At 40.1% G+C, this 26,967-nt stretch overlaps 2 protein-coding genes across 7 annotated transcripts in view; one reads left to right on the forward strand and one right to left on the reverse strand.

The window, feature by feature from the left end:
• Nucleotides 1-25,083, forward strand: LOC135558386 (amyloid beta A4 precursor protein-binding family B member 1-interacting protein-like). Of its 2 annotated transcripts, none has more exons than XM_064992153.1 (13): nt 1-265; nt 6,802-6,861; nt 8,903-8,993; nt 9,250-9,470; nt 9,810-9,887; nt 11,170-11,329; nt 11,595-11,716; nt 12,570-12,644; nt 12,817-12,960; nt 13,295-13,405; nt 22,429-22,527; nt 23,001-23,124; nt 23,243-25,083. In XM_064992153.1, exons 2-13 carry the CDS (start codon nt 6,802-6,804, stop codon nt 23,335-23,337), a joined length of 1,380 nt encoding a protein of 459 aa, XP_064848225.1. In that variant the 5' UTR covers nt 1-265; the 3' UTR covers nt 23,338-25,083. The 2 variants fall into 2 exon arrangements, with proteins under 2 accessions (XP_064848225.1, XP_064848224.1); XM_064992152.1 differs by having other exon boundaries at nt 2-265; nt 23,237-25,083.
• The window catches only part of LOC135558385 (abl interactor 1-like), a 36,517-nt gene continuing 33,935 nt past the window's right edge, over nt 24,386-26,967 (reverse strand). For 4 of the 5 annotated variants that reach the window (XM_064992151.1, XM_064992149.1, XM_064992150.1 and 1 more), the window contains one exon: nt 24,386-26,897. In XM_064992151.1, the coding sequence (XP_064848223.1) occupies nt 26,722-26,897 (176 nt within the window). In that variant the 3' untranslated portion in view covers nt 24,386-26,721. The remainder of the gene's footprint in view (nt 26,898-26,967) is intronic. The other variant, XR_010458351.1, reaches the window with a different exon arrangement.

Raw genomic sequence — 26,967 nt, forward strand, 5'->3', positions numbered from 1 at the left:
AGACAAGAAGAGAAAGCCACCTCATGCTTAGATACAGTACAAACCAAGCCTTTTGCTGAGTCATGCCACAGTGAGAAGGTCAACTTCCCCACAGAACAGGAAATAGAGCCCACTGATCAGACAAGTCTCAGTATTCACACAAGTTCCAGATCAAACCCAGGTGTGCAAGGTGCACATGTACTTTAAGTCACAAGAACTACAGATACAATATCTAACGTTGCCTCTTTGACTGGAGAGTAACCCGGGAGATCGTTCGACTACAAAGGTAAACACTTTGGTTGTTTTAGGCAGGATCTTGTTTGTCTTTGAAATGTATGTCCTTTGACTTTGATGACTTTGCTTACTTAATACGTCTGTGAATGGACGCTTTACTTGTAGCGTCATCGTCTGTTGTGTTATCTTACAGTCTGGAATTACACTCTTTCCAGGTTTGAGGTTTAATGCTTCTTCTGGTACTGCCAAAGATAAGGGCGTGGTTGCTCTTAATGCGATGTTGAATTGCTCATATTTGGCCTTGTAACATTTTCATGTCATGCTAAAATTGTTATGTGCTACTACAGTACATTACTATCACAAATACAGCCCATTGGCCAGTTTAGGGTTAAATACTTGAACATACACATCAGCTTTGGTTAAATAGGCAATCTGGGATTGGTACATCCTTTGTGGACTTATAATTAATGATAACCATTGAATGCCAGATTGCCCAATTAAAGCAAACACATGCCTTTTTACAGCAGCAGCCAGTAATTGCTTATGTATTCAATTATAAAACAGAGGGAGCATTTGACCACAAGAACATTCAACATATGTAGCCTACAGTCACTATCAACAAGCACTATATCTCTCTCTCTCTGCACAATAAATCATTGTTGATAAGGCGTTGGCCTTTCTGTCTGTCTGTCAGTCAGTCTGTCTGTCTGTCTGTCTGTTCTTTAGTGTGTCACAATTATAAAACAGAGGGAGCATTTGACCACAAGAACATTCAACATATGTAGCCTACAGTCACTATCAACAAGCACTATATCTCTCTCTCTCTGCACAATAAATCATTGTTGATAAGGCGTTGGCCTTTCTGTCTGTCTGTCAGTCAGTCTGTCTGTCTGTCTGTCTGTTCTTTAGTGTGTCACTTTATGTGTCAATGCAGAAGTAACATGTCCACGGACTACAGTGGCAGCTGAAAGCGCCTCTTTGCTAGAACAGGATGATGTGGAACATCTATTAATGTGTCTGTTTCAATGAGCTATCAGGTCGATGGGTGGCTGGCTGGGTGGGTGGCTGGATGGGTGGCTGGATGGGTGGGTGGCTTGGTGCGTGGGTGGCTGGGTTGGGATTTGGGTGGGTGGCTGGGTCAGTATTTGGGTGGGCGGCTGGCTGACTGGGTGGATGGGTGGATGGCTGGGTGGTGGGTGGATGGATGGCTGGGTGGGTGGCTGGCTGACTGGGTGGATGGGTGGCTGGGTGGGTGGGTGGCTGGATGGCTGGGTGGGTGGCTGGGTCGGTATTTGGGTGGGCGGCTGGCTGACTGGGTGGATGGGTGGCTGGGTAGGTGGCTGGATGGCTGGGTGGGTGGCTGGGTCGGTATTTGGGTGGGCGGCTGGCTGACTGGGTGGATGGGTGGCTGGGTAGGTGGATGGCTGGGTGGGTGGATGGCTGGGTGGGTGGGTGGATGGATGGATGGATGGATGGCTGGGTGGGTGGCTGGGTGCGTATGTGGCAAGGTGGATGGCTGGCTGGCTGGCTGGCTGGCTGGATGGGTGGATGGATGGGTGGGTGGATGGATGGATGGATGGATGGATGGATGGATGGATGGCTGGGTGGGTGGATGGATGGATGGATGGATGGGTGGGTGGATGGGCCTTTGTCAAACAGTTTTTTTGAGAAGTATCTAAACGTGCAGTCTTGTGCACTAGACACATCATTCCCAAGCTGTGTTGAATTGATGGAGCTGAGTGTCATGAGAGGAGCATGTTGTTTCCAAGCCCCTTGATATGTCACAATGCCAAGTTTGTTATTTCCCCCTCCATTAAAAACACACAGGTCCTGTCAGAGAGAATATAGCAGAATCAGGATCTGGAACAAAAACCCCACATTGTTTTACATCAAGCATTTTGACATTCATATGGAAACAATAGTCACCCCATGCAGCCCTCTTTCTGTTCCTCATTACAGCTTAAATGGATGGTCTGTTTACTCGTCTGGCGAAACAGAATAGAGTGGAACTATTCAGGCGTTAGCTATGCTGGGTGGACAAAGAAAGTTACTATATAAATATTTACTAAAGTTCTAATCTGGACCAACAAAACTTGGTTCAGATGTATTCTTTACTCCATACTATGGATCCTCAATATGTCCCTGCATATGGTCTACTTATGCTGTTCCGATGTTCATACGAGTTATGGTGATAGAATGACTCTCACCTTTGGCGAGACGGTGCTCCTGTCTAAAGGAAATACTTGAAGAGATGATCCATTTGGCCAGAGCTGCCTGCTACACATGTACTGGTGCATATTTTACTTAACGTTGGCAATAAACGCTCCCCATTCTCCATATGGATTAACTCAGTAGCTAACCTGAACAGGCCTCTCTGAAAGAGCATCAGACTTTGCTTATGGGATGGTTTATTGTGCCGCATAGCCTCTCTGTCTTAAAGGTCTAGTGCAGTCAAAAAAACAGGATTTCTCTGTGTTTTATACACCACCATTCAAAAGTTTGGGGTCACTTAGAAATTTCCTTGTTTTTGAAAGATAGGCAATTGTTTTGTGCATTAAAATAACATCAAATTAATCCGAAATACATTGTTAATGTTGTAAATGACTATTGGAGCCGGAACGGGTTATTTTTAATGGAATATCTACATAGGCGTACAGAGGCCAATTACACTGCCTTGCAAAAGTATTCACCCCCTTGGTGTTTTTTATTACAACCTGTAATTAAAATGGATATTTATTTGGATTTCATGTAATGGACATAAACAAAATATAATGTTTACATAACCTAATTACTCATCTCATATGTATATGTGTAACGGATGTGAAACGGCTAGCTTAGTTAGCGGTGGGCGCTAAATAGCGTTTCAATCGGTGACATCACTTGCTTTGAGACCTTGAAGTAGTAGTTCCCCTTGCTCTGCAAGGGCCGTGGCTTTTGTGGAGTGATGGGTAATGATGCTTTGAGGGTGACTGTTGTCGATGTGTGCAAAGGGTCCCTGGTTCGCGCCCGGGTATGGGCGAGGGGACGGTCTAAAGTTATACTGTTACATTGATGCTGTTGACCCGGATCTCTGGTTGCTGCGGAAAAGGAGGAAGGTCAAAAGGGGGGTGAGTGTAACGGATGTGAAACGGCTAGCTTAGTTAGCAGTGCACGCTAAATAGCGTTTCAATCGGTGATGTCACTTGCTCTGAGACCTTGAAGTAGTAGTTCCCCTGCCGCGGTTTTTGTGGAGCGATGGGTAACGATTATTTTTTTTATTTTTTATTTCACCTTTATTTAACCAGGTAGGCTAGTTAAGAACAAGTTCTCATTTGCAACTGCGACCTGGCCAAGATAAAGCTTAGCAGTGTGAACAGACAACACAGAGTTACACATGGAGTAAACAATTAACAAGTCAATAACACAGTACAAAAAAGGGGAGTCTATATACATTGTGTGCAAAAGGCATGAGGAGGTAGGCGAATAATTACAATTTTGCAGATTAGCACTGGAGTGATAAATGATCAGATGGTCATGTACAGGTAGAGATATTGGTGTGCAAAAGAGCAGAAAAGTAAATAAATAAAAACAGTATGGGGATGAGGTAGGTGAAAATGGGTGGGCTATTTACCAATAGACTATGTACAGCTGCAGCGATCGGTTAGCTGCTCAGATAGCACATGTTTGAAGTTGGTGAGGGAGATAAAAGTCTCCAACTTCAGGGATTTTGCAATTCGTTCCAGTCACAGGCAGCAGAGTACTGGAACGAAAGGCGGCCAAATGAGGTGTTGGCTTTAGGGATGATCAGTGAGATACACCTGCTGGAGCGCGTGCTACGGATGGGTGTTGCCATCGTGACCAGTGAACTGAGATAAGGCGGAGCTTTACCTAGCATGGACTTGTAGATGACCTGGAGCCAGTGGGTCTGGCGACGAATATGTAGCGAGGGCCAGCCGACTAGAGCATACAAGTCGCAGTGGTGGGTGGTATAAGGTGCTTTAGTGACAAAACGGATGGCACTGTGATAAACTGCATCCAGTTTGCTGAGTAGAGTGTTGGAGGCAATTTTGTAGATGACATCGCCGAAGTCGAGGATCGGTAGGATAGTCAGTTTTACTAGGGTAAGTTTGGCGGCGTGAGTGAAGGAGGCTTTGTTGCGGAATAGAAAGCCGACTCTTGATTTGATTTTCGATTGGAGATGTTTGATATGAGTCTGGAAGGAGAGTTTACAGTCTAGCCAGACACCTAGGTACTTATAGGTGTCCACATATTCAATGTCGGAACCATCCACGATGCTTCGAGGGTGACTGCTAATCCAGGTTTATCATTTTAAAAGGCTAATTGATCATTAGAAAACCCCTTTGCAATTATGTTAGCACAGCTGAAAACTGTTGTGCTGTTTTAAATAACCATTCAAACTGGCCTTTAGATACTCAACTAGTCTAGAGCATCAGCATTTGTGAGTTTGATTACAGGCTCAAAATGGCCAAAAACAAAGGCCTTTCCTCTAAAACTCGTCAGTCTATTCTTGTTCTGAGAAATTAAGGCTATCCCATGGAAGAAATTGCCAAGAAACTGAAGATCTAGTACAATGCTGTGTACTACTCCCTTCCCAGATCAGCACAAACTGGCTCTAACCAGAATAGAAAGAGGAGCGGTGCACAACTGAGCAAGAGGACAAGTACATTAGTGTCTAGTTTGAGAAACAGACGCCTCACAAGTCCTCAACTGGCAGCTTCATTAAACAGTACCCGCAAAACACCAGTCTCAACGTCACCAGTGAAGAGGCGACTCCTGGATGCTGGCCTTCTAGGCAGAGTGACAAAGAAAAAGACATATCTCAGACTGACTAATAAAAAGAAAAGATTAAGATGTGTAAAAGAACACACACTGGACAGAGGTACTCATTGGATGTGTCAGGGCTTGCCATCATCCCAGAAACACTGGATCCACTCCAATTCACATACCGTCCCAACAAATCCATAGATGACGGCAATTATTTTGCACTCCACACTGCCTTTTCCCACCTGGTCAAAAGGAACACCTAATTGACTACAGCTCCACGTTCAACCCCATAGTGCCCTCAATGCTCATCACTAAGCTAAGGAGCCTGGGACTGAACACCTCCTTCTGCAACTGGATCCTGGACTTCCTGATGGGCCGCCCCCAGGTGATGAGAGTAGGCAACAACACATCCGCCATGCTGGCCCTCAACCCGGGGGCCCCTCGGGTGCATACTTAGTCCCCTCCTTTACTCCCTGTTCACCCATGACTGCGTGGCTGCGCACGACTCCAACACCATCATTAAGTTTGCCGACGACACGACGGTGGTAGGCCTGATCACTGACAACGAGGAGATGGCTTATAGGGAGGAGGTCAGAGACCTTGCAATGTGGTGCCCAGACAATAACCTCTCTCAACGTGGGCAAGGCAAAGGAGTTTATCGTGGATTACAGCAAACGGATCGCCGATCACTCCCCCATTCAGGGTTATAGTGGAGAGGGTCAAGAGCTTCAAGTTCCTGTGTCCACATCACTAAGGACCTATCATGGACCAAATACACCAACACAGTCGTGAAGAGGACAATTATCCTCAAAGAGTTATAAAGCTGCACCATCCTGACTGGCTGCATCACCGCCTGGTATGGCATCCAACCGCAAGGCGCTACAGAGGGTAATGCATACGGCCCAGTACATCACTGAGGCAAAACTTCTATACCAGGAACTCTATACCAGGCGGTGTCACAGGAAGGCCCTAAAAATGGTCAAAGACTCCAGCACAGTTATAGACTGTTCTCTCTGCTACTGCAGAGTGGGATTGAGTTTGACATCACCAGACGGTAAATTAGTTAATCGACCAATAAGAAAGAGAGTTCTAAACCTCTCTGCCAATAACAGCTAGTTTTCAGTTTTCTCCTCCCTGCTCAAACGCTATTTTCCTAAGAAGCTATTTTTTATTCGTTTTGACCATTTTAATTGAAAACAATCACAGTAAGGTACTTCATTGTTACCCAGAGAGGATTTGATATTGAGATAAAAACAGCTGCATTGGACCTTTAAAAGCAACTCTTGTCTGGTAGCCTCTAATAAAAATGTGTCCACCTCTCAAAGTACAAGCAACATGGAAGCACTTTGTAGAGTCTCTGTGCCACTATGGGCATTTAAAACATGCTAACTAGGTACCATTCACTTACATCGTTTTTTCGGTTAGAAAAATGCTAATATTAGCAGTTGGTGTCAGTAAAAACCAAGGATGGAATTACAGCCTTTCCTTGTCCATAGACTGCATTCATGCAATTTAGCTGAAATTATCCCTTTAATTAAGATTTTACAAGTTGAAGTGGCTTTGGTTGAGTAGGGCTATTCTCTGTCAACTCCAATGATGTCACGGCTCACAGGAAGTTGGTGGTCACCTTAATTGGGGAGGATGGGCTCGTGGTAATGATATTAAACATGGTTTCCATGTGTTCGATGCCATTCCATTCACGCCGTTTCAGCCATTATAATAAGGCGTCCTCCCCTCAGCAGTCTACACTGGTTGGGCTCATTGATCGTCTTCTTGCGTGTAGCCATTTGTTTTTAAAGAACTGCTGCTTGTTCTCTGTAACAGATGGAGGACATAGACGCCATGTTCACTGACCTGCTGGGAGAGATGGACCTCCTATCACAGGTAAGTTATCACTGGGACCACTCTTATTTATAAACTACACTTCCCATGATTCATCAGAAAAATCAGCAGCTGTGTTAAATTTTTTTTTTTTTTTTATTGAGACTGTAGCGGTTTTTAACCCAAGGACTACAGCTGGAAATTAGCCTTTTCATTTCCAATGTATTCTTTTTTAAATTAATGTAGAGAAGATGTTGATTTATTAAGTGAATGATGAGAAGTAAAATCATCTGGTTTGAGTAATGGACGCACTGATTTTAAGGTCATCGTAGGATGAAGATGTCCTCAAGCACTTTTGGTCCTCCATGACACTATTATGTATGTAGCCAGACGAAACATTTTGACACAAATAGAATACTGGCTTAGGCCTAAAGTATGTGCATTGTATGCCATGCATTAAACTCCTCTTAAAGGGACATTTCAGTATTTTACACCTTAACGTTAGATTTTTAGTACCTTTATTTAAACTAGGTAAGCCAGTTAAGAACATATTCTTATTTACAATAACAGTCTTACCCCAGCCCAATTGTGCACTGCCCTATGGGTCTCCCATTCTTGGCCAGATCCAGTCCCTGGATTCAAACCAGGGACTGCAGTGACACCTTTTGCACTGAGATGCAGTGCCTTAGACCGCTGCGCCACTTGGGAGCCCAAAGTAGTCTACAGACCGGGAGAAACTATAATCCATGGCTGGGTTTTCTTTAAACAGCCATGACAAACTTCAGCTAACTTAAGCCACCGCTAGCTAAACATCAACGAAAGTGATAGGGACAAACAAGGCATATACATTTAAAAAAAGAACCGAATTAACTCAATATCGGGTTTGACGCTGCCAAATCCCTTCCATTGATTTTCAACTGATTGCGTTAGATAAAGTTAGCTGAAGTTTGTAGTGGCAGTTAAAAACATGGATTACATATTCTCCAGGCCCATAGACTACTTTCAGGGTGAGGAACCATCTAACATCAAGTTGTAAAATATGGATCTTCCCTTTTAATGAATGTAGATCTAAGGACAGGAGTGGTCCTAAATGGCAATACATTAAAATCGTACACTACATAATGGGTCAATTAAACCTCATATGGAGAACCACAAATGTGTCACTGTCTAACAGGGTCTTTTCCAAATTAGGAAGAAAACCATTTTTATTTGAATAATCATTCTTCCTGAATTTAAGAGGATCAAATGTAATCCAATTATGGCCATGATTGGATTTATACATAATTTGGGTTATTGCCTGGGAGCATGTAGGCTAATCAGACCTCAGAATCCATCCATGGTTTGCTACCCAATGACTCAAAGGGTTAAAGGTTTAATTGAGCGTGGCTTTGAACATGAAAACAGATGTTTGTCTCTACATTCATCAGGTTTCATGTGTTCCAGGGGAGATCATATGCAGGTCGCACACTTCTATAGACTGTTTAAGATATATAATTACTGGTGTTGCCTGCTGGGGATGTTTATTAAAACATTGCATTACATCTTTAATAATCAGTTTCTCTCTGACATCACATCATTGCCGTAGTGCAGAATTATAGCTTTCTTCTTTTTATTTCTGTTATCTTTCTATTTGACATAAAAAAAATACAAGGTCTGAATTCTGACTGTGTTCCACACAGCTTATAAGCATGGCTACCCAGAACGTCCTTGAAGAAAAAAAAAAAAACGGAATGTTTTTCTAGAGGGCTTTCTTAGAATTAATTTACAAATGCTGCAAACATTGTTGGAGTGTTCTCTACACTCTTAGAAAAAAAGGTGCTATCTAGAACCTCCCCGAAGGAGAACCCTTTGAAGAACCCTTTTAGGATTCCAGGAAGAACCCTTTTGAATTCCACAGAGGGTTCTACATGGAACTCAAAAGAGTTCTACCTGGAACCAAAAAGGGTTCAACCTGGAACCAAAAAAGGTTCTCCTATGGGGACAGCCGAAGAAACCATTTGGAACCATTTTTTGTAAGAGTGTATGTAAAACATACAATTCCTGTCTGTTCATGTCCTAAAATATCTGTATTCAAACTCTTCATCTGAAACCTTTGTCTTGACAGAGTCTTGGGTATGAAACGGACTCCGCAGAAGTGTCATCCAGCAGTTCACAGATAGAAAACAACTTCTCTATTGGGTTCACAGATTTGAAAGGTGAAAAACACCAGCAACACTAGGTCATCAAACAGTAGAAATGTTATCTCTAGAGTTGATGCATGTGACATACTGTAAATGTATTTCCAGCCTTGCTTGTCAATAACAACCTTACTAAGCACATTTGACTAGTACACGAGCTAGACTTGTAAAATAATTCATTAGAAGGGAAGTAGTTGTGTTGTCACATTTACTCACAACCCCTTTTGATCAGATAAACCCTACCTCCTCTAATTTTCATCTTCCTCTCTGGTAGAATCTCTAAATGAGCTCGAGGATCACGACCTTGACGCTCTGATGGCTGATCTGGGGTCAGATTTGACGGAGACAGAGGAGACACTGAATGCAGCCAAGATGGGACATGTCCACACACAACAGCACAAGTCTGGCCTCTACACCCCGCAACAACATGTCCAAGCACCTATCCCCTCCTCCTCCTCCTCTCTCCCTCCTGAACCCTCTGGACCACTGCTAGCGGTAACTTCCCATAGATATACTGTACGATGTAATGTGTGACTGAACGCGGGTTTCCTGCTCACCACAAGACTGTTAGCCCTCAGAGCTAAAAGCTAGGCATTAGCCAGGGGAGCTAATGTAAGTCTTCAGGTCTCAGGCAAGAACACATAACTATTTATGTTATAAATGCAGGGGTACACAACATCAGGCCCTTGTGTTCTGCAGTTATTTATATTTCGGTATATCAAGGCATTTTAACCTTTCTGTTTTTGTAGCTATTTACTTCCGATATACAGTAAAAGGTAGCACTGCTTTACACTCTTGCTCTTTTAATTAAACATTATACCTTCATTTTTCCAGGGAGAGGCTGAAGCACAAGCCAAAGCCGACAAAATCAAGCTGGCACTGGAGAAGCTAAAAGAAGCCAAAGTTAAGAAGGTACATTGGGTTAATTTCATTAAACCGGCTATAATATATCATGTATATCACTGTGGGGTTTGGAGGAAAACACTTACTAGGTGTAAGTGTAGGTGTTTTCCTCCAAACCCCACAGTGATATACATGATATATTATACTCCTCTCCATATGTATTTGGACAGTGATGCTAAAATTGTAAATAACAGCTCTATACTGCAGCATTTCGGATTGGAGATCAAATGGTTCATATGAGGCAACGATCCAGAATGTAACCTTTCATTTCACGTCCTATTGGGCAAAACATCATCCGAAACACAACCAAAATATCATCTGAAACACATCCGAAACACATCCAAAACTTAATCCGAAACACATCCAAAACATCATCCGAAACACAACCAAAACATCATCCGAAACACATCCAAAACATCATCCGAAACACAACCAAAACACCATCCGAAACACAACCAAAACATCAACCGAAACACACAGAAACACAACCAAAATATCATCTGAAACACATCCGAAACATCATCCGAAACACAACCAAAACATCATCCGAAACACAACCAAAACATCAACCGAAACACAACCAAAACATCATCCGAAACACAACCAAAACATCATCCGAAACACATCCAAAATCTCAACCGAAACACACCGAAACACAACCAAAACATCATCCGAAACACATCCAAAACATCATCCGAAACACATCCAAAACATCATCCGAAACACATCCGAAACATCATCTGAAACACAACCAAAACATCATCCGAAAACACAACCAAAACATGCCGTAAATGCATCCAACAAGTTTGTCAAGTCACAAGCTTGATGAAGTCATTGGGTGCAAGGGATATGTGGCCAAATACTAAACTTTTGGTTACTTTACACAAATAAGTCAAATCTGTCCAAATACTTATGACATCTTAAAATGGAGGTGACTAGGTACATAAAGTGCTGTCATTTCTAAACTGTGAAACAGACATGTATAAAAAAAAAAAATTAAAATTAAAGGTGACATTTTCTATTATGAAACATTTGATCTCAAATCCAAAATGCTGGGTTATAGAGACACATTTAACATGTTAGCTTTATTGTCCAAATACATACGGAGGGGGGTGTAGATGCACATCACTCTAGTAATCATTGTGAGATGCTCTTTACATAGAAATATAATGACTAGAATGGCTATCCCCCTTCAAGTCAATGATCTGTGATGGGTGAACCGGTGGCCATATTGAGTGTTACCCAATAAATACTTATATGTCTATGGTTGTTCCTATGTACATCCTTGTAGTTGGTGGTCAAGGTGATGATGAACGATGGCAGCTCCAAGACACTGATGGTGGACGAGAGACAGACGGTGAGGGATGTGCTGGATAATCTGTTTGAGAAGACCCACTGCGACTGCAGCGTGGACTGGAGCCTGTGTGAGACCAACCCTGAGCTGCAGGCTGGTGAGGCTCACACACCAGACCTGGGTTCAACTAGCATTTGTTTCTGTCAAATACTTTGAGCGTTTGATTGAGCCTGACTGAAATGGCAGTTGGGTGTCGGGTTTGTACTTTTTAGACTTCCATTGGTTCCATTGCACCGAGCAAGTTCAGTCAAGTGCAGTCAAAGTATTAGTGGTATGATTTAAGATATGATATTGTACAGCATGATTTAATGTACATCATTTTCAGAAAGCAATTGAAGTTCCTATTTTTTTTCTCAATACAGAAAGGGGGTTTGAAGACCATGAATATCTGGTGGAGCCTCTTTCTGCATGGACACGAGACAGTGAAAACAAAGTCCTTTTCCTTCTGAGACCCAACAAATATCTCCTCTTCAAAGACCCCCAGGTGACTACAGGAGAGACCTGGGAAGTATTGATTCGGCACTAAACGGAATAACATCTATTGAAACAGGGAGGAAACTACTTGAACTTCACCAAAAACAAATGTCAATTTGTGTTTTCTGTTGCAAAATGTTTTAAAACATTTACTGTTGCTTGCCCTTATGACCATGGCCCAGAGGTCACACAAAACAGTGAACTTTGCTTTCTAATTTAACAGTGAAATGGTATGTTGCACGGTTGCTACATATGTCTCTATTTTTGACAACTTTTTACCAAATGAAAGAGTTAGTTATAGTAGACAAACTGGCAGCCAAGCTCTGTGTTTTAGTTCCATTATTGATATCCCTGTGCTGACATTTATATTTGTATTTATTATGGATCCCCATTAGTTCCTGCCAAAACAGCAGCTACTCTTCCTGGGGTCCAGCAAAATTAAGGCAGTTTATACTATTTTAAAACATTACAATACATTGACAGATTTCACAACACACTGTGTGCCCTCAGGCCCCTACTCCACCACTACCACATATTTACAGAACTAAATCCATGTGTATGTATAGTGTGTATGTTATTGTGTGTGTGTGTGTGTGTGTGTGTGCGTGTGCGTGTGCGTGTGCGTGTGTGTGTGTGTGTGTGTGTGTGTGTGTGTGTGTGTGTGCGTGTGCGTGTGCGTGTGCGTGTGCGCGTGTGCGTGTGCGTGTGCGTGTGCGTGTGCGTGTGCGTGTGCGTGTGCGTGTGCGTGTGTGTGTGTGTGTGTGTGTGTGCCAATGTTTGTGTTGCTTCACAGTCCCCTCCGTTCCATAAGGTGTTTTTTTCTGTTTGTTTTTTTAATCTAACATTGTCTTTTCACCTCCAAGATATTCTACCTATGGAAGAAACATAAACAATTTATGAATGAGATAAAAGAATGCCATAAGGAACTTCTGCTAAAGGTGAGTTATCATCACAAACACACCAATAGAGGATTCTGTAGCTTATTTAATAAACACATTCACTGTACTAATATTTTTATTGAAGGAGTTCTCCTTCCTCTAGAGCAAATCAGATTTATCCAAAACCCTCAAACACTTCCACACACACCTGATTTTAAACGTCTCAATCCAGGAACATTTTGAGGGTCCGTCTGTCATCGTCCCAGACCTGGAGGGGCCGCTGTATCTGAGGGAGGACAGGAAGAAATCGTGGAAACGTCGCTACTTCCTGCTCAGAGCTTCTGGGATATACTATGTGCCTAAAGGAAAGACAAAGGTACAGCAAGTGACATAATAACCATCAACGTCCAGCAAGAACCCGTAAACATCTTGTCCAAACATAGAAAGTATTTTTGATATACAGTATTACAGGCCATTTCTAAACTTTTACAGAGACCTATACATGTTGTTTCTACATAGAACTGAGGTAAACCAGTTTTTTTATTTTTTTATTAGTGAGGACGTCTACATTCATTCCTTCATATTGGGACATTTCCCACTAAAACAGTGCTGTAAGAAATCCTTAATAACTTACTGCATCTTCAGTAATATGATCCATATGAACTGCATTCTACTTGTCCAGGTTTTTTAATGTTTTTCTCCCTTGGCAGACATCCAGGGACCTGGCGTGCTTCCTTCAGTTTGACAAAGTCAACATCTACACCACCACTGATTACAAACAGAAGTACAAAGCACCCACTGACTTCTGCTTCATCCTCAAGGTAGGCCATCCACTTCAGAGGAAACAATAGCATGACGGTTATTCATTTATTTTTCTTCTCCCATCAACACCTTGAGGTAACAGATGAGGTAAGACACACACACACACACACACACACACACACACACACACACACACACACACACACACACTTTTGACAGGCTGAAAGAAGCACAGGGTCAGTGACATTGTAATGGAGTGATTGTGGGGGTTAACTCAGCCTCCTCAGCAGGGAGAGGCGTTGTCGTGCCCTCTTCACGACTGTCTTGTTGTGTGTGGACCATGATGTGAACACCGAGGAACTTGAAGCTCTCTACCTGCTCCACTAAGCCCTGTCAATGAGGATGGGGGCGTGCTCGGCCCTGCATGGTTTGCAATACAAGACAAATGCAAAGTTTTGAGGGCCAGCAAGGCAACAAACATTTGAATGTTTGCATGTTTAAATATAAAAAATGTTAACAGGAAGTTGTGTCCTATTGTGTCTACTATAACACATTGCCACGACGCCACCACACACCGACATCTGACGTGGATGATGCTATAGTTTAGTGTGGTCCATCAGAGATCACTATCTATTATGAGGAACGAAAGAGAGACAGAGAGAGAGAGAGAAGGAGACAGAGACAGAGAGACAGGTCGAGAAAGAGAGAGACAGGGAGAGACAGAGCAGGGAGAGAAGAGCGAAAGAGAGAGAAAGGGAGAAAAAGTTAAATGGAGAGAGAAACATAAAGAGCGAGAGACAGAGACAGCGAGAGAGACAGAAAAAGAATGAAAGCAGGGGGAGTGAGGTGTCAAGAGAGAAAGAGAAATGAGAGAGAACGAGAGAATGAGAGAGAGAGAGAAAGAGAGAAGCAGACAGACAATCAGACAGACAGACAGAGACAGACAGACAGACAGTTATCAACTTAAACGACCTGTAAGTCATCAAGAGGCTTTTTAATAAGGAACATTTCCCCGACCGAGAATATAATTTTCTCAGACAAAGAATGACAGCAGGGGTAGTGAGGTGTCAGTTGGTTGAAGTGGGGGCAGGTCTGACACATGCTGGGTACTTAGAACCTTGCAGCTGGGTAGAGCTGTGTCTGATGGTACTTAGTTTGCAACTAAAATTCACCACTCAACCCCAATGTTCTCTCTGGGTTGAAATACTACTTGAAATCTTTCTACTACTTTGAGCTTTGTTTACTTAAGCCTGCTTGGAGCGCCGGATGGGAGGAGTTTGCGCTTTTTCTACTATCCTATTTTTTTAAACTTTAATTTTTATTTAACCTTTATTTAACTAGGCAAGTCAGTTAAGAAAAAAATATGATTTACAATGATGCCCTACACCAGCCAAACCAGGAAGATGCTGGGCCAATTGTGCGCTGCCCTATGGGACTCCCAATCACGGCCGGTTGTGATACAGCCTGGATTTGAACCAGGGTGTCTGTAGTGACGCATTGAGCACTGAGAGGCAGTTCCTTAGATCGCTGCACCACTCAGGAGCCCAAGATCTATCCCTATGTTATCTCTGTTATCTCTGTTATCTCTGTTACCTATGTAATCTCTGTTACCTCTGTTATCTCTGTTACCTCTGTTATCTCTGTTGTCTCTGTTATCTATGTTGCCTCTTATCTCTGTTACCTGTTACCTATGTTATCTCTGTTACCTATGTTATCTCTGTTATCTCCGTTACCTCTGTTACCTCTGTTACCTCTGTTATCTATGTTGCCTCTATTATCTCTGTTACCTGTTACCTATGTTATCTCTGTTACCTATGTTATCTCTGTTATCTCCGTTACCTCTGTTATCTCTGTTTCATATTTTCAGGAAATGAACAGCTAAGTTGATGATAGTGATGGTTCTCATGGTAAGGTCAACCAGTAAGGAAGTGAATGTAGTTTAATGTAGTTCACAAGAATGGACTTATATTAGTCCGACTGACCTGTAACTGTTAACAAGTAAGAACATTTTAGAAGATGTATCACCGGTCAGTTAGAATAGATCAGTTACAATAGGTCAGTTACAATAGGTCAGTTATAATAGGTCAGCTACAATAGGTCAGTTATAATAGGTCAGTTATAATAGGTCAGTTACAATACATCACAATAGGTCAGTTATAATAGGTCAGTTACAGTAGGTCAGGTACAATAGGTCAAATATAATAGGTCAGTTACAATAGGTCAGTTATAATAGGTCAGTTACAATAGGTCAGTTACAGTAGGTCAGTTACAATAGGTCAGTTATAATAGGTCAGTTATAATAGGTCAGTTACAATAGGTCAGTTATAATAGGTCAGTTACAATAGGTCAGTTACAGTAGGTCAGTTACAATAGGTCAGTTACAATAGGTCAGTTATAATAGGTCAGTTACAATAGGTCACTTACAATAGGTCAGTTATAATAGGTCAGTTATAATAGGTCAGTTACAATACATCACAATAGGTCAGTTATAATAGGTCAGTTACAGTAGGTCAGGTACAATAGGTCAGTTATAATAGGTCAGTTACAATAGGTCAGTTATAATAGGTCAGTTACAGTAGGTCAGTTACAATAGGTCAGTTACAATAGGTCAGTTACAATAGGTCAGTTACAGTAGGTCAGTTACAATAGGTCAGTTACAATAGGTCAGTTACAATAGGTCAGTTACAATAGGTCAGTTATAATAGGTCAGTTATAATAGGTCAGTTACAATACATCACAATAGGTCAGTTATAATAGGTCAGTTACAATAGGTCAGTTATAATAGGTCAGTTACAATAGGTCAGTTACAATAGGTCAGTTACAATAGGTCAGTTATAGGTCAGTTATAATAGGTCAGTTACAGTAGGTCAGTTATAATAGGTCAGTTACAGTAGGTCAGTTACAATAGGTCAGTTATAATAGGTCAGTTACAGTAGGTCAGTTATAATAGGTCAGTTACAGTAGGTCAGTTATAATAGGTCAGTTACAGTAGGTCAGTTACAATAGGTCAGTTATAGGTCAGTTATAATAGGTCAGTTACAGTAGGTCAGTTATAATAGGTCAGTTACAGTAGGTCAGTTACAATAGGTCAGTTATAATAGGTCAGTTACAGTAGGTCAGTTATAATAGGTCAGTTACAGTAGGTCAGTTATAATAGGTCAGTTACAGTAGGTCAGTTACAATAGGTCAGTTACAATAGGTCAGTTATAATAGGTCAGTTACAGTAGGTCAGTTACAATAGGTCAGTTATAATAGGTCAGTTACAGTAGGTCAGTTACAATAGGTCAGTTACAGTAGGTCAGTTATAATAGGTTAGCTATAATAGGTCAGTTACAATACATCACAATAGGTCAGTTATAATAGGTCAGTTATAATAGGTCAGTTATAATAGGTCAGTTACAATAGGTCAGTTACAATAGGTCAGTTACAATACATCACAATAGGTCAGTTATAATAGGTCAGTTATAATAGGTCAGTTACAATAGGTCAGTTACAATAGGTCAGTTACAATAGGTCAGTTATAATAGGTCAGTTACTATAGGTCAGTTACAATAGGTCAGTTACAATAGGTCAGTTACAATAGGTCAGTTACAATAGGTCAGTTACAATAGGTCAGTTACTATAGGTCAGTTACAATACGTCACAATAGGACAGTTGCAATAGCTCAGTTATAATAGGTCAGTTACAATAGGTCAGTTATAATAGGTCAGTTATAATAGGTCAGTTATAATTGGTCAGTTACAATAAGTCAGTTATAATAGGTCAGTTATAATAGGTTGCAATAGGTCAATTACAGTAGGCCAGTTATACTAGGTTAGTTATAATAGGTCACAATAGGTTAGTTATAATAGGTCACAATAGGTCAGCTACAATAGGTCAGTTACAATAGGTCAATTATAATAGGTCACAATAGGTTAGTTATAATAGGTCAGTTACAATAGGTCAGTTAAAATTGGTTACAATAGGTCAGTTACATTAGGTCAGATATAATAGTCCAGTTAAAATAGGTCAGTTATAATAGTTCAGTTATAATAGGCCGCAATAGGCCAGTTACAATAAGTCAGTTATAATAGGTCAAATATAATAGGTCAGTTACAATAGGCCAGTTATACTAGGTCAGTTATAATAGGTCAGTCACAATAGGTCCGTTATAATAGGTCAGTTACAATAGGTCAGTTACAATAGGTCAGTTACAATACGTCACAATAGGTCAGTTGCAATAGCTCAGTTATAATAGGTCAGTTACAATATGTCAGTTATAATAGGTCAGTTATAATAGGTCAGTTACAATAAGTCAGTTATAATAGGTCAGTTATAATAGGCCGCAATAGGTCAGTTACAATAGGCCAGTTTTACTAGGTTATTTATAATAGGTCACAATAGGTTATTTTTAATAGGTCACAATAGGTCAGCTACAATAGGTCAGTTACAATAGGTCAGTTATAATAGGTTACAATAGGTCAGTTACAATAGGCCGCAATAGGTCAGTTTTAATAGGTCAGTTATAATAGGTCACAATAGGTTAGTTATAATAGGCCAGTTATAATAGGTCAGTTAAAATAGGTCACAATAGGTTAGTTATAATAGGTCACAATAGGTCAGTTACAATATGTCAGTTACAATAGGCCAGTTATAATAGGCCAGTATTAATAGGTCACAATAGGTCAGTTATAATAGGTTGCAATAGTTCAGTTATAATAGGTCAGCTACAATAGGTCAGTTATAATAGGTCAGTTACAATAGGTCACTTACAATAGGTCAGTTATAATAGGTCAGTTATAATAGGTCAGTTACAATACATCACAATAGGTCAGTTATAATAGGTCAGTTACAGTAGGTCAGGTACAATAGGTCAGTTATAATAGGTCAGTTACAATAGGTCAGTTATAATAGGTCAGTTACAATAGGTCAGTTACAGTAGGTCAGTTACAATAGGTCAGTTACAATAGGTCAGTTACAGTAGGTCAGTTACAATAGGTCAGTTACAATAGGTCAGTTACAATAGGTCAGTTACAATAGGTCAGTTATAATAGGTCAGTTATAATAGGTCAGTTACAATACATCACAATAGGTCAGTTATAATAGGTCAGTTACAATAGGTCAGTTATAATAGGTCAGTTACAATAGGTCAGTTACAATAGGTCAGTTACAATAGGTCAGTTATAGGTCAGTTATAATAGGTCAGTTACAGTAGGTCAGTTATAATAGGTCAGTTACAGTAGGTCAGTTACAATAGGTCAGTTATAATAGGTCAGTTACAGTAGGTCAGTTATAATAGGTCAGTTACAGTAGGTCAGTTATAATAGGTCAGTTACAGTATGTCAGTTACAATAGGTCAGTTATAGGTCAGTTATAATAGGTCAGTTACAGTAGGTCAGTTATAATAGGTCAGTTACAGTAGGTCAGTTACAATAGGTCAGTTATAATAGGTCAGTTACAGTAGGTCAGTTATAATAGGTCAGTTACAGTAGGTCAGTTATAATAGGTCAGTTACAGTAGGTCAGTTACAATAGGTCAGTTACAATAGGTCAGTTATAATAGGTCAGTTACAGTAGGTCAGTTACAATAGGTCAGTTATAATAGGTCAGTTACAATAGGTCAGTTACAGTAGGTCAGTTATAATAGGTTAGCTATAATAGGTCAGTTACAATACATCACAATAGGTCAGTTATAATAGGTCAGTTATAATAGGTCAGTTATAATAGGTCAGTTACAATAGGTCAGTTACAATAGGTCAGTTACAATACATCACAATAGGTCAGTTATAATAGGTCAGTTATAATAGGTCAGTTACAATAGGTCAGTTACAATAGGTCAGTTACAATAGGTCAGTTATAATAGGTCAGTTACTATAGGTCAGTTACAATAGGTCAGTTACAATAGGTCAGTTACAATAGGTCAGTTACTATAGGTCAGTTACAATACGTCACAATAGGACAGTTGCAATAGCTCAGTTATAATAGGTCAGTTACAATAGGTCAGTTATAATAGGTCAGTTATAATAGGTCAGTTATAATTGGTCAGTTACAATAAGTCAGTTATAATAGGTCAGTTATAATAGGTTGCAATAGGTCAATTACAGTAGGCCAGTTATACTAGGTTAGTTATAATAGGTCACAATAGGTTAGTTATAATAGGTCACAATAGGTCAGCTACAATAGGTCAGTTACAATAGGTCAATTATAATAGGTCACAATAGGTTAGTTATAATAGGTCAGTTACAATAGGTCAGTTAAAATTGGTTACAATAGGTCAGTTACATTAGGTCAGATATAATAGTCCAGTTAAAATAGGTCAGTTATAATAGTTCAGTTATAATAGGCCCTTAATAGGCCAGTTACAATAAGTCAGTTATAATAGGTCAAATATAATAGGTCAGTTACAATAGGCCAGTTATACTAGGTCAGTTATAATAGGTCAGTCACAATAGGTCCGTTATAATAGGTCAGTTACAATAGGTCAGTTACAATAGGTCAGTTACAATACGTCACAATAGGTCAGTTGCAATAGCTCAGTTATAATAGGTCAGTTACAATATGTCAGTTATAATAGGTCAGTTATAATAGGTCAGTTACAATAAGTCAGTTATAATAGGTCAGTTATAATAGGCCGCAATAGGTCAGTTACAATAGGCCAGTTTTACTAGGTTATTTATAATAGGTCACAATAGGTTATTTTTAATAGGTCACAATAGGTCAGCTACAATAGGTCAGTTACAATAGGTCAGTTATAATAGGTTACAATAGGTCAGTTACAATAGGCCGCAATAGGTCAGTTTTAATAGGTCAGTTATAATAGGTCACAATAGGTTAGTTATAATAGGCCAGTTATAATAGGTCAGTTAAAATAGGTCACAATAGGTTAGTTATAATAGGTCACAATAGGTCAGTTACAATATGTCAGTTACAATAGGCCAGTTATAATAGGCCAGTATTAATAGGTCACAATAGGTCAGTTATAATAGGTTGCAATAGTTCAGTTATAATAGGTCAGCTACAATAAGTCAGTTATAATAGGTCAGTTATAATAGGTCACAATAGGTTAGTTATAATAGGCCAGTTATAATAGGTCAGTTAAAATAGGTTACAATAGGTCACTTACATTAGGTCAGTTATAATAGGCCAGTTATAAAAGGTCAGTTATAATAGTTCAGTTATAATAGGCCGCAATAGGTCAGTTACGATAAGTCAGTTATAATAGGGCAGTTATAATAGGTCAGTTACAATAAGTCCGTTATAATATGTTGCAATAGGTCAGTTATAATAGGTCAGTTATAATAGGTCAGTTATAATAGGTCGCAATAGGTCAGTTACAATAGGCCAGTTATACTAGGTTAGTTATAATAGGTCACAATAGGTTAGTTATAATAGGTCACAATAGGTCAGTTACAATAGGTCGCAATAGGTCAGTTACAATAGGCCAGTTATACTAGGTTAGTTATAACAGGTCACAATAGGTTAGTTATATAGGTCACAATAGATCAGTTACAATAGGTCAGTTACAATATGTCAGTTACAATAGGTCAGATATAATAGGTCACAATAGGTCAGTTATAATAGGTCAGTTATAATAGGTCACAATAGGTTAGTTATAATAGGCAAGTATAATAGGTCAGTTACAATAAGTCAGTTATAATAGGTTGCAATAGGTCAGTTATAATAGGTCAGTTATAATAGGTCACAATAGGTTAGTTATAATAGGCCAGTTATAATAGGTCAGTTACAATAAGTCAGTTATAATAGGTTGCAATAGGTCAGTTACATTAGGCCAGTTATAATAGTTAAGTTATAATAGGCCGCAATAGTCCAGTTACGATAAGTCAGTTATAATAGGTCAGTTATAATAGGTCAGTTACAATAAGTCTGTTATAATAGGTCGCAATAGGTCAGTTATAATAGGTCAGTTATAATAGGCCGCAATATGTCAGTTACAGTAGGCCAGTTATACTAGGTTAGTTATAATAGGTCACAATAGGTTAGTTATAATAGGTCACAATAGATCAGTTACAATAGGTCAGTTACAATATGTCAGTTACAATAGGTCAGTTACAATAGGTCACAATAGGTCAGTTATAATAGGTCAGTTACAATAAGTCAGTTATAAATGGGTCAGTTACAATATGTCAGTTACAATAGGCCAGTTATAATAGGCCAGTATTAATAGGTCAGTCATAATAGGCCACAATAGGTCAGTTATAATAAGTCAGTTATAATAGGTCACAATCGGTCAGTTATAATAGGTCACAATAGGTCAGTTATAATAAGTCAGTTATAATAGGTCAGTTATAATAAGTCATTTATAATAGGTCAGTTATAATAAGTCAGTTATAATAGGTCAGTTATAATAGGTCACAATAGGTCAGTTATAATAAGTCAGTTATAATAGGTCAGTTATAATAGGTCAGTTACAATAAGGCAGTTATAATAGGTCAGTTACAATAGGTCAGTTATAATAGGTCACAATAGGTCAGTTACAATAGGTCTGTTACAATAAGTCATAGGTCAGTTATAGTAGGTCATAGGTCAGTTATAATAAGTCAGAACCATGTCTGACAATGATTTGTTTTTAAAGGTACATCACCGGAAGTCGAGTTCCTAACTGTTACCTTGCACTTGAGCTTATATTTCCACGGCACGGTTTATAACGGCAACATACGAGCTGAATCCATTTCTGTTTTGGACACTATTTTCTAGAGGCAAAAAGTTGGTGTGACAAAAAAAGTGTATCTTCAAATAAGGGATTTGATTTAAAACAGGCAAAAAAGTTATGGTTCAAATTAGGGACCTTTTATTTTTTTTACTCACCATTTATTTTGGGTGTATGGGAATGTTCATGCATTCTTAACATGATTGAGGAAGGTTCTTACCATTGCTAGTGAAGTACACATGGAGCGCCATCATAGGTCGCCTCCTGCAGGCTCGTTGATGAACTTCTAAAAAAATAAATACTGGACTCCTTGAACAAAGACGTATTGCATCAAGCATCAATGCAGTCTCTCCTGACAGACATTGCATGCATGGGAGATTTAGCTGTAGGTGCATTGATTACCATCAATACAATATGTTCTGGTCTTGCCCTGAAGCATCCTCAGATCCAGAAGGAGTCCCAGTACATCAGGTTCCTGTGTTGTGACGATGAGCACACTCTCTCCCTCTGGGTCAACTCCATCAGAGTAGCCAAGGTTAGACTTTACTCATACCCTTTACTCTACTCATACCCTTTACTCTACTCATACCCTTTACTCTACTCTTACCCCTTTACTCTACTCATACCCTTTACTCTACTCTGACCCTTTACTCTACTCTGACCCTTTACTCTACTCATACACTTTACTCTACTCTTACCCCTTTACTCTACTCTGACCCTTTACTCTACTCATACCCTTTACTCTACTCATACCCTTTACTCTGACCATTTACTCTACTCATACCCTTTACTCTGACCCTTTACTCTACTCATACCCTTTACTCTGACCCTTTACTCTACTCATACCCTTTACTCTGACCCTTTACTCTACTCATACCCTTTACTCTGACCCTTTACTCATACCCTTTACTCTACTCATACCCTTTACTCTGACCCTTTACTCTACTCATACCCTTTACTCTGACCCTTTACTCTCATGTGTACCTACCCGTATCTATCTTTGTTTAGTATGGGGCCACCCTGTATCACAACTATCAGAAGGCAATGAGGAGAGCCTTAACCACCACCTCCACTCTGCATGTGACCAGTCTGCCCTTCTCCAGCCCTCCCACACATTCTACTGGGCACATAGGTGACACACACACACACACACACACACACACACACACACACACACACACACACACACACACACACGGCACACACACACACTCTAAATAATATATTTATTTTCCTTTCCTCAGCAACAGTGAGGGCCAATGGACATCCTGATCAGGACGACCTCTCTGAACCGCCCCCAGATTTTATTCCCCCGCCCCCTCCTGGGTGGGGCTCTGGGGTCTAGGGATAGAGCTCCGCCCACTCACCCATGACTTCTGTCGAGGACGTTCTCAACCTACCTACCTACAGACAGACAGGCCCAGTGTTCATGGACCAGAGCGATGCTTTTAAGAAATAGCACCTCGGGAGGTGACAGGCACTGCTCCAATACTTCAAAATGCATTCTTCCTTTCTTCCCTCCTTCTTTAAGTAACTGATCTGACGAGATATGATTGGACAACGCAATGCAGTGGAGACATTTCCAAACCAGCGACTGATGGGAAAGGGGGGATAACCTAGTCAGTTGCACAACTGAATGCATTCAACTGAAATGTGTCTTCCGCATTGAACCCAACCCCACGATGCATGTTCTTGGGTTATTTATGTATATGAATTGTATTATTTATGTAATAAGTCAGAATTATTCAAACCTAAGTTAACCACAGTAAAGCCATGTTGTAATTGCAACCTGATGAAGATGTAGAGCATGTTGGTATGAAGCTTTATCAACACAGACACAGACATAAGTGGCTAAGCCCGATCAATTCCTATAGTATTTATTACATGCTGACGGACAGATGGACATCTCTTTGGCGTTGTGCTTCATGTCTACCATGCAAACTCCTGTTACTATCTGTTAGTTGACAATTAACTTTACTGTTGGTCATTGACCTTACTTCAATGAAAAACTGTGATGTAGAGTTGCTATGGATAGTGTGTTGCAATGAAGTGGCTAAGTCGTGTGTGTGTGTGTGTGTGTGTTTGTGTGTGTGTATATTGAGTCGTATTATTGGGTGTTAAATTGTTTGTCAAAACGCCATAGAAACTAATTGGATGTCCAATGCTCTTAATAATAAGATTCCATTTAGATTTAGATTCCATTTAGCTGACACTTTTATCCAAAGCGACTTACAGTCACGCATGCGTACATTTTAATGTACGAGTGGTCCCGGGAATCAAACCCACTATCTTGGTATTGCAAGCTCCATACTCTATCAACTGAGATACAGAGGACTACCACTCTTCCCTCTTCTTTAACTGTCCCAAAGAGAAATCCCCCACCAAAGACCAGCTGCATGTGTTGTTTCGGTGAGCTGTTTATTACAAAAAAGACTGTACATAAATGTAAATGAACACATTATATATACAAACCAGGGGCTCTATTCGATCCACATCGCAGAAGTTCAGCTTTACAGCAAGAAGGCAATGTTCTCACTTTAGCGATGACGCCATTCACGATAAGCACTGCATATATCGGCTCAATCGGAGACGGCATTCACAGCAAAACACTGCATATTATCGGCTCAATCAGAGATTCCCTTTCAATATCTATTACGGCATTTGTAACGCTTCCGCTTTCCAGATTGGATAGAGCCCCAAGAGACGAGACGAGAAATATCACATTCTGTTCCCATGAACAGTCAAGTTACAGATACACTTTTTTCCACATTTCATCTAATAAAACAGACATCAAATCAAGGCGCATTGTGCTGTGGAGCCCCGAAATGTTTCACCTTTTAGTGATAAACATAGTGGTTGTCTAATAATATTTTTATAGGAAAATATAAATAAATCAAAATCCAAACTGCTACCAAACCATGACCGGCGGTCTCAGACAGAGTCTTTCAAAACAATCAATTGCAGTGCTGGAAATGCTTAGGTAGAAAAAAGTTGTTTCTCACAAAATTGACCTCTGATGGAAGAGTTAAAAGTACAATCAATAACTGGATGTAGTGGCAAATTATTATTCACAATAAAAAAATGAAATGTTTTTTTTGTTGTTGTTGATGTATTCATGCAATCATGCATACATTGAGGTTGAATACTGTTCATGTTGATTATGTTGGCATTACACAGTCTGCACGTGGCAAGCTTGAACATCCCTTTGTCTGTACGCCATGTCTACTTCATAGTGTCATCACCATAACCTGTTCTTAACATTACTGATGGCTCATGACAAATAAACCTCGAACGTCAGTACGTAAGCGGTATGTACATCCGACCACAAGCAGCCTACATCTTTGCATGGAAGTATTTCATCATAAACTGTATTCAGTCATAGATAGCATCATGTCATGTTTGCAAGAAAGTTGTGTATTACGATGCACTGAAATGTGTGTGGAATACGACTTCATCATAAACGTGTGGCACAAATGTGTCTTCTTTTTTTTAAGACAATCGTTTCAGTACATTTTGAGATAACAATGCACTGCTAAATTGTCTACATCCACTGTGATAGAAAGGATAGAGCAAGGGTACGTTCAAGATTGAACATTTAGCATCGTTACAAATCACCCTGTACTGCTCAATAGGTAGGCTAGCAGCCTATACCGTTCTTTGATTAGCCCGGCGTCCTTGTTTTTGAGGTTGTGTTGCTAATGGAAGGTGATACTTGTTACCAAGCACCAAAGATAAGCACCTATCCAGACCCCACTGACAAAACTCAGGATGATATAACTTGGAAAAAAAGATAACGCAACGGTCGGATAACCTGAACGCAACCCGGTTGTTGCAAATCAAAACCGTATAAATTGAAGTCGTATAAAAAGCCATGGAGAACTAAGCAGACATTCTAACACAATGGAACCATGGTGGAACAAAAGTACAATAATCCGTTTCTTGACGTTTGCCATTTGAAGCAAAGCACATTTCAGGAACCATTTTCTACAGTGGCCTGACAGCATAAAAAATAAGTAAGATACACTTTGTTTTCCACAAACAACAACAACATTCTTATCAAGTGACAATTGGCCGAGCCTAGGGTAGAAATGGCACTAAAAGAGAAAAATAAAATAATACCCGAAACACAACGACAAAATATGATTGAGTTAAACCATCTGTATCTGGCACAACTTGGCTTGCTGTTGACCAATCAAAAGACGGCGATGAAAAACAACAACCTCACAAGTAGAACACACTACTGGCAAACCAACTGCCAGCTTCACACGTTACAGTATATACAAGTTATATAACAAAAACAAAACATCACCAGAAATAAGAAAAATCACGTTCAGTTCTTTTTGACTTCAACACTCAGTATTCCCCTTTGATGTCCCCTGGCCCCTATTCCTGGTCCCTTGGCCCGGCTCCCCACCCCTCCCTTTCATCATATAGCATAGTAAATAGACTATTTCGCTTCTTAACATCTGCGATTTGGACAAAAACAAACATTCGGTCATGTCCTAATGCACTTCTTTATGTTTGATTTATTCTTTTTTTTCTATGTGTGTCTGTGAAAGTAAAATGTATATGTTGCTGTGTGGATAAGAGTTGCCCCCCCCCAAAAAAAAGCCAACATCTTACTAAAACCTACCTTGTCGTTTCAAATACTAAACACAGCACTTGATTCAAAATGGTTGTTTTTTTTGGTAACATCTTGGCGTTTTTTTCTCATTCAAAATGTCCGCCCTTAGTCTGTGTAGTGCATGATGGACTCTACGTAGTTGCCGGGGAAGAGGCCGGTGACGCCGTTGCAGACGCCCTCGTACCAACCATCATCGTTCTTCTTGATGATGTAGATGATGGAGCCCTCCATGAAGGACAGCTCGTCCTCCTTGTCCTTGGAGTAGTCATAAATGGCCACCACTGTAAAATACATCTGGTTCATTTATTCACTGTATTCTCTTATACATTAGCAATCTGACCACAGACAGAA

This window comes from Oncorhynchus masou, chromosome 17 (genome assembly GCF_036934945.1).
Source record: "Oncorhynchus masou masou isolate Uvic2021 chromosome 17, UVic_Omas_1.1, whole genome shotgun sequence".
NCBI lineage: Eukaryota > Metazoa > Chordata > Actinopteri > Salmoniformes > Salmonidae > Oncorhynchus > Oncorhynchus masou.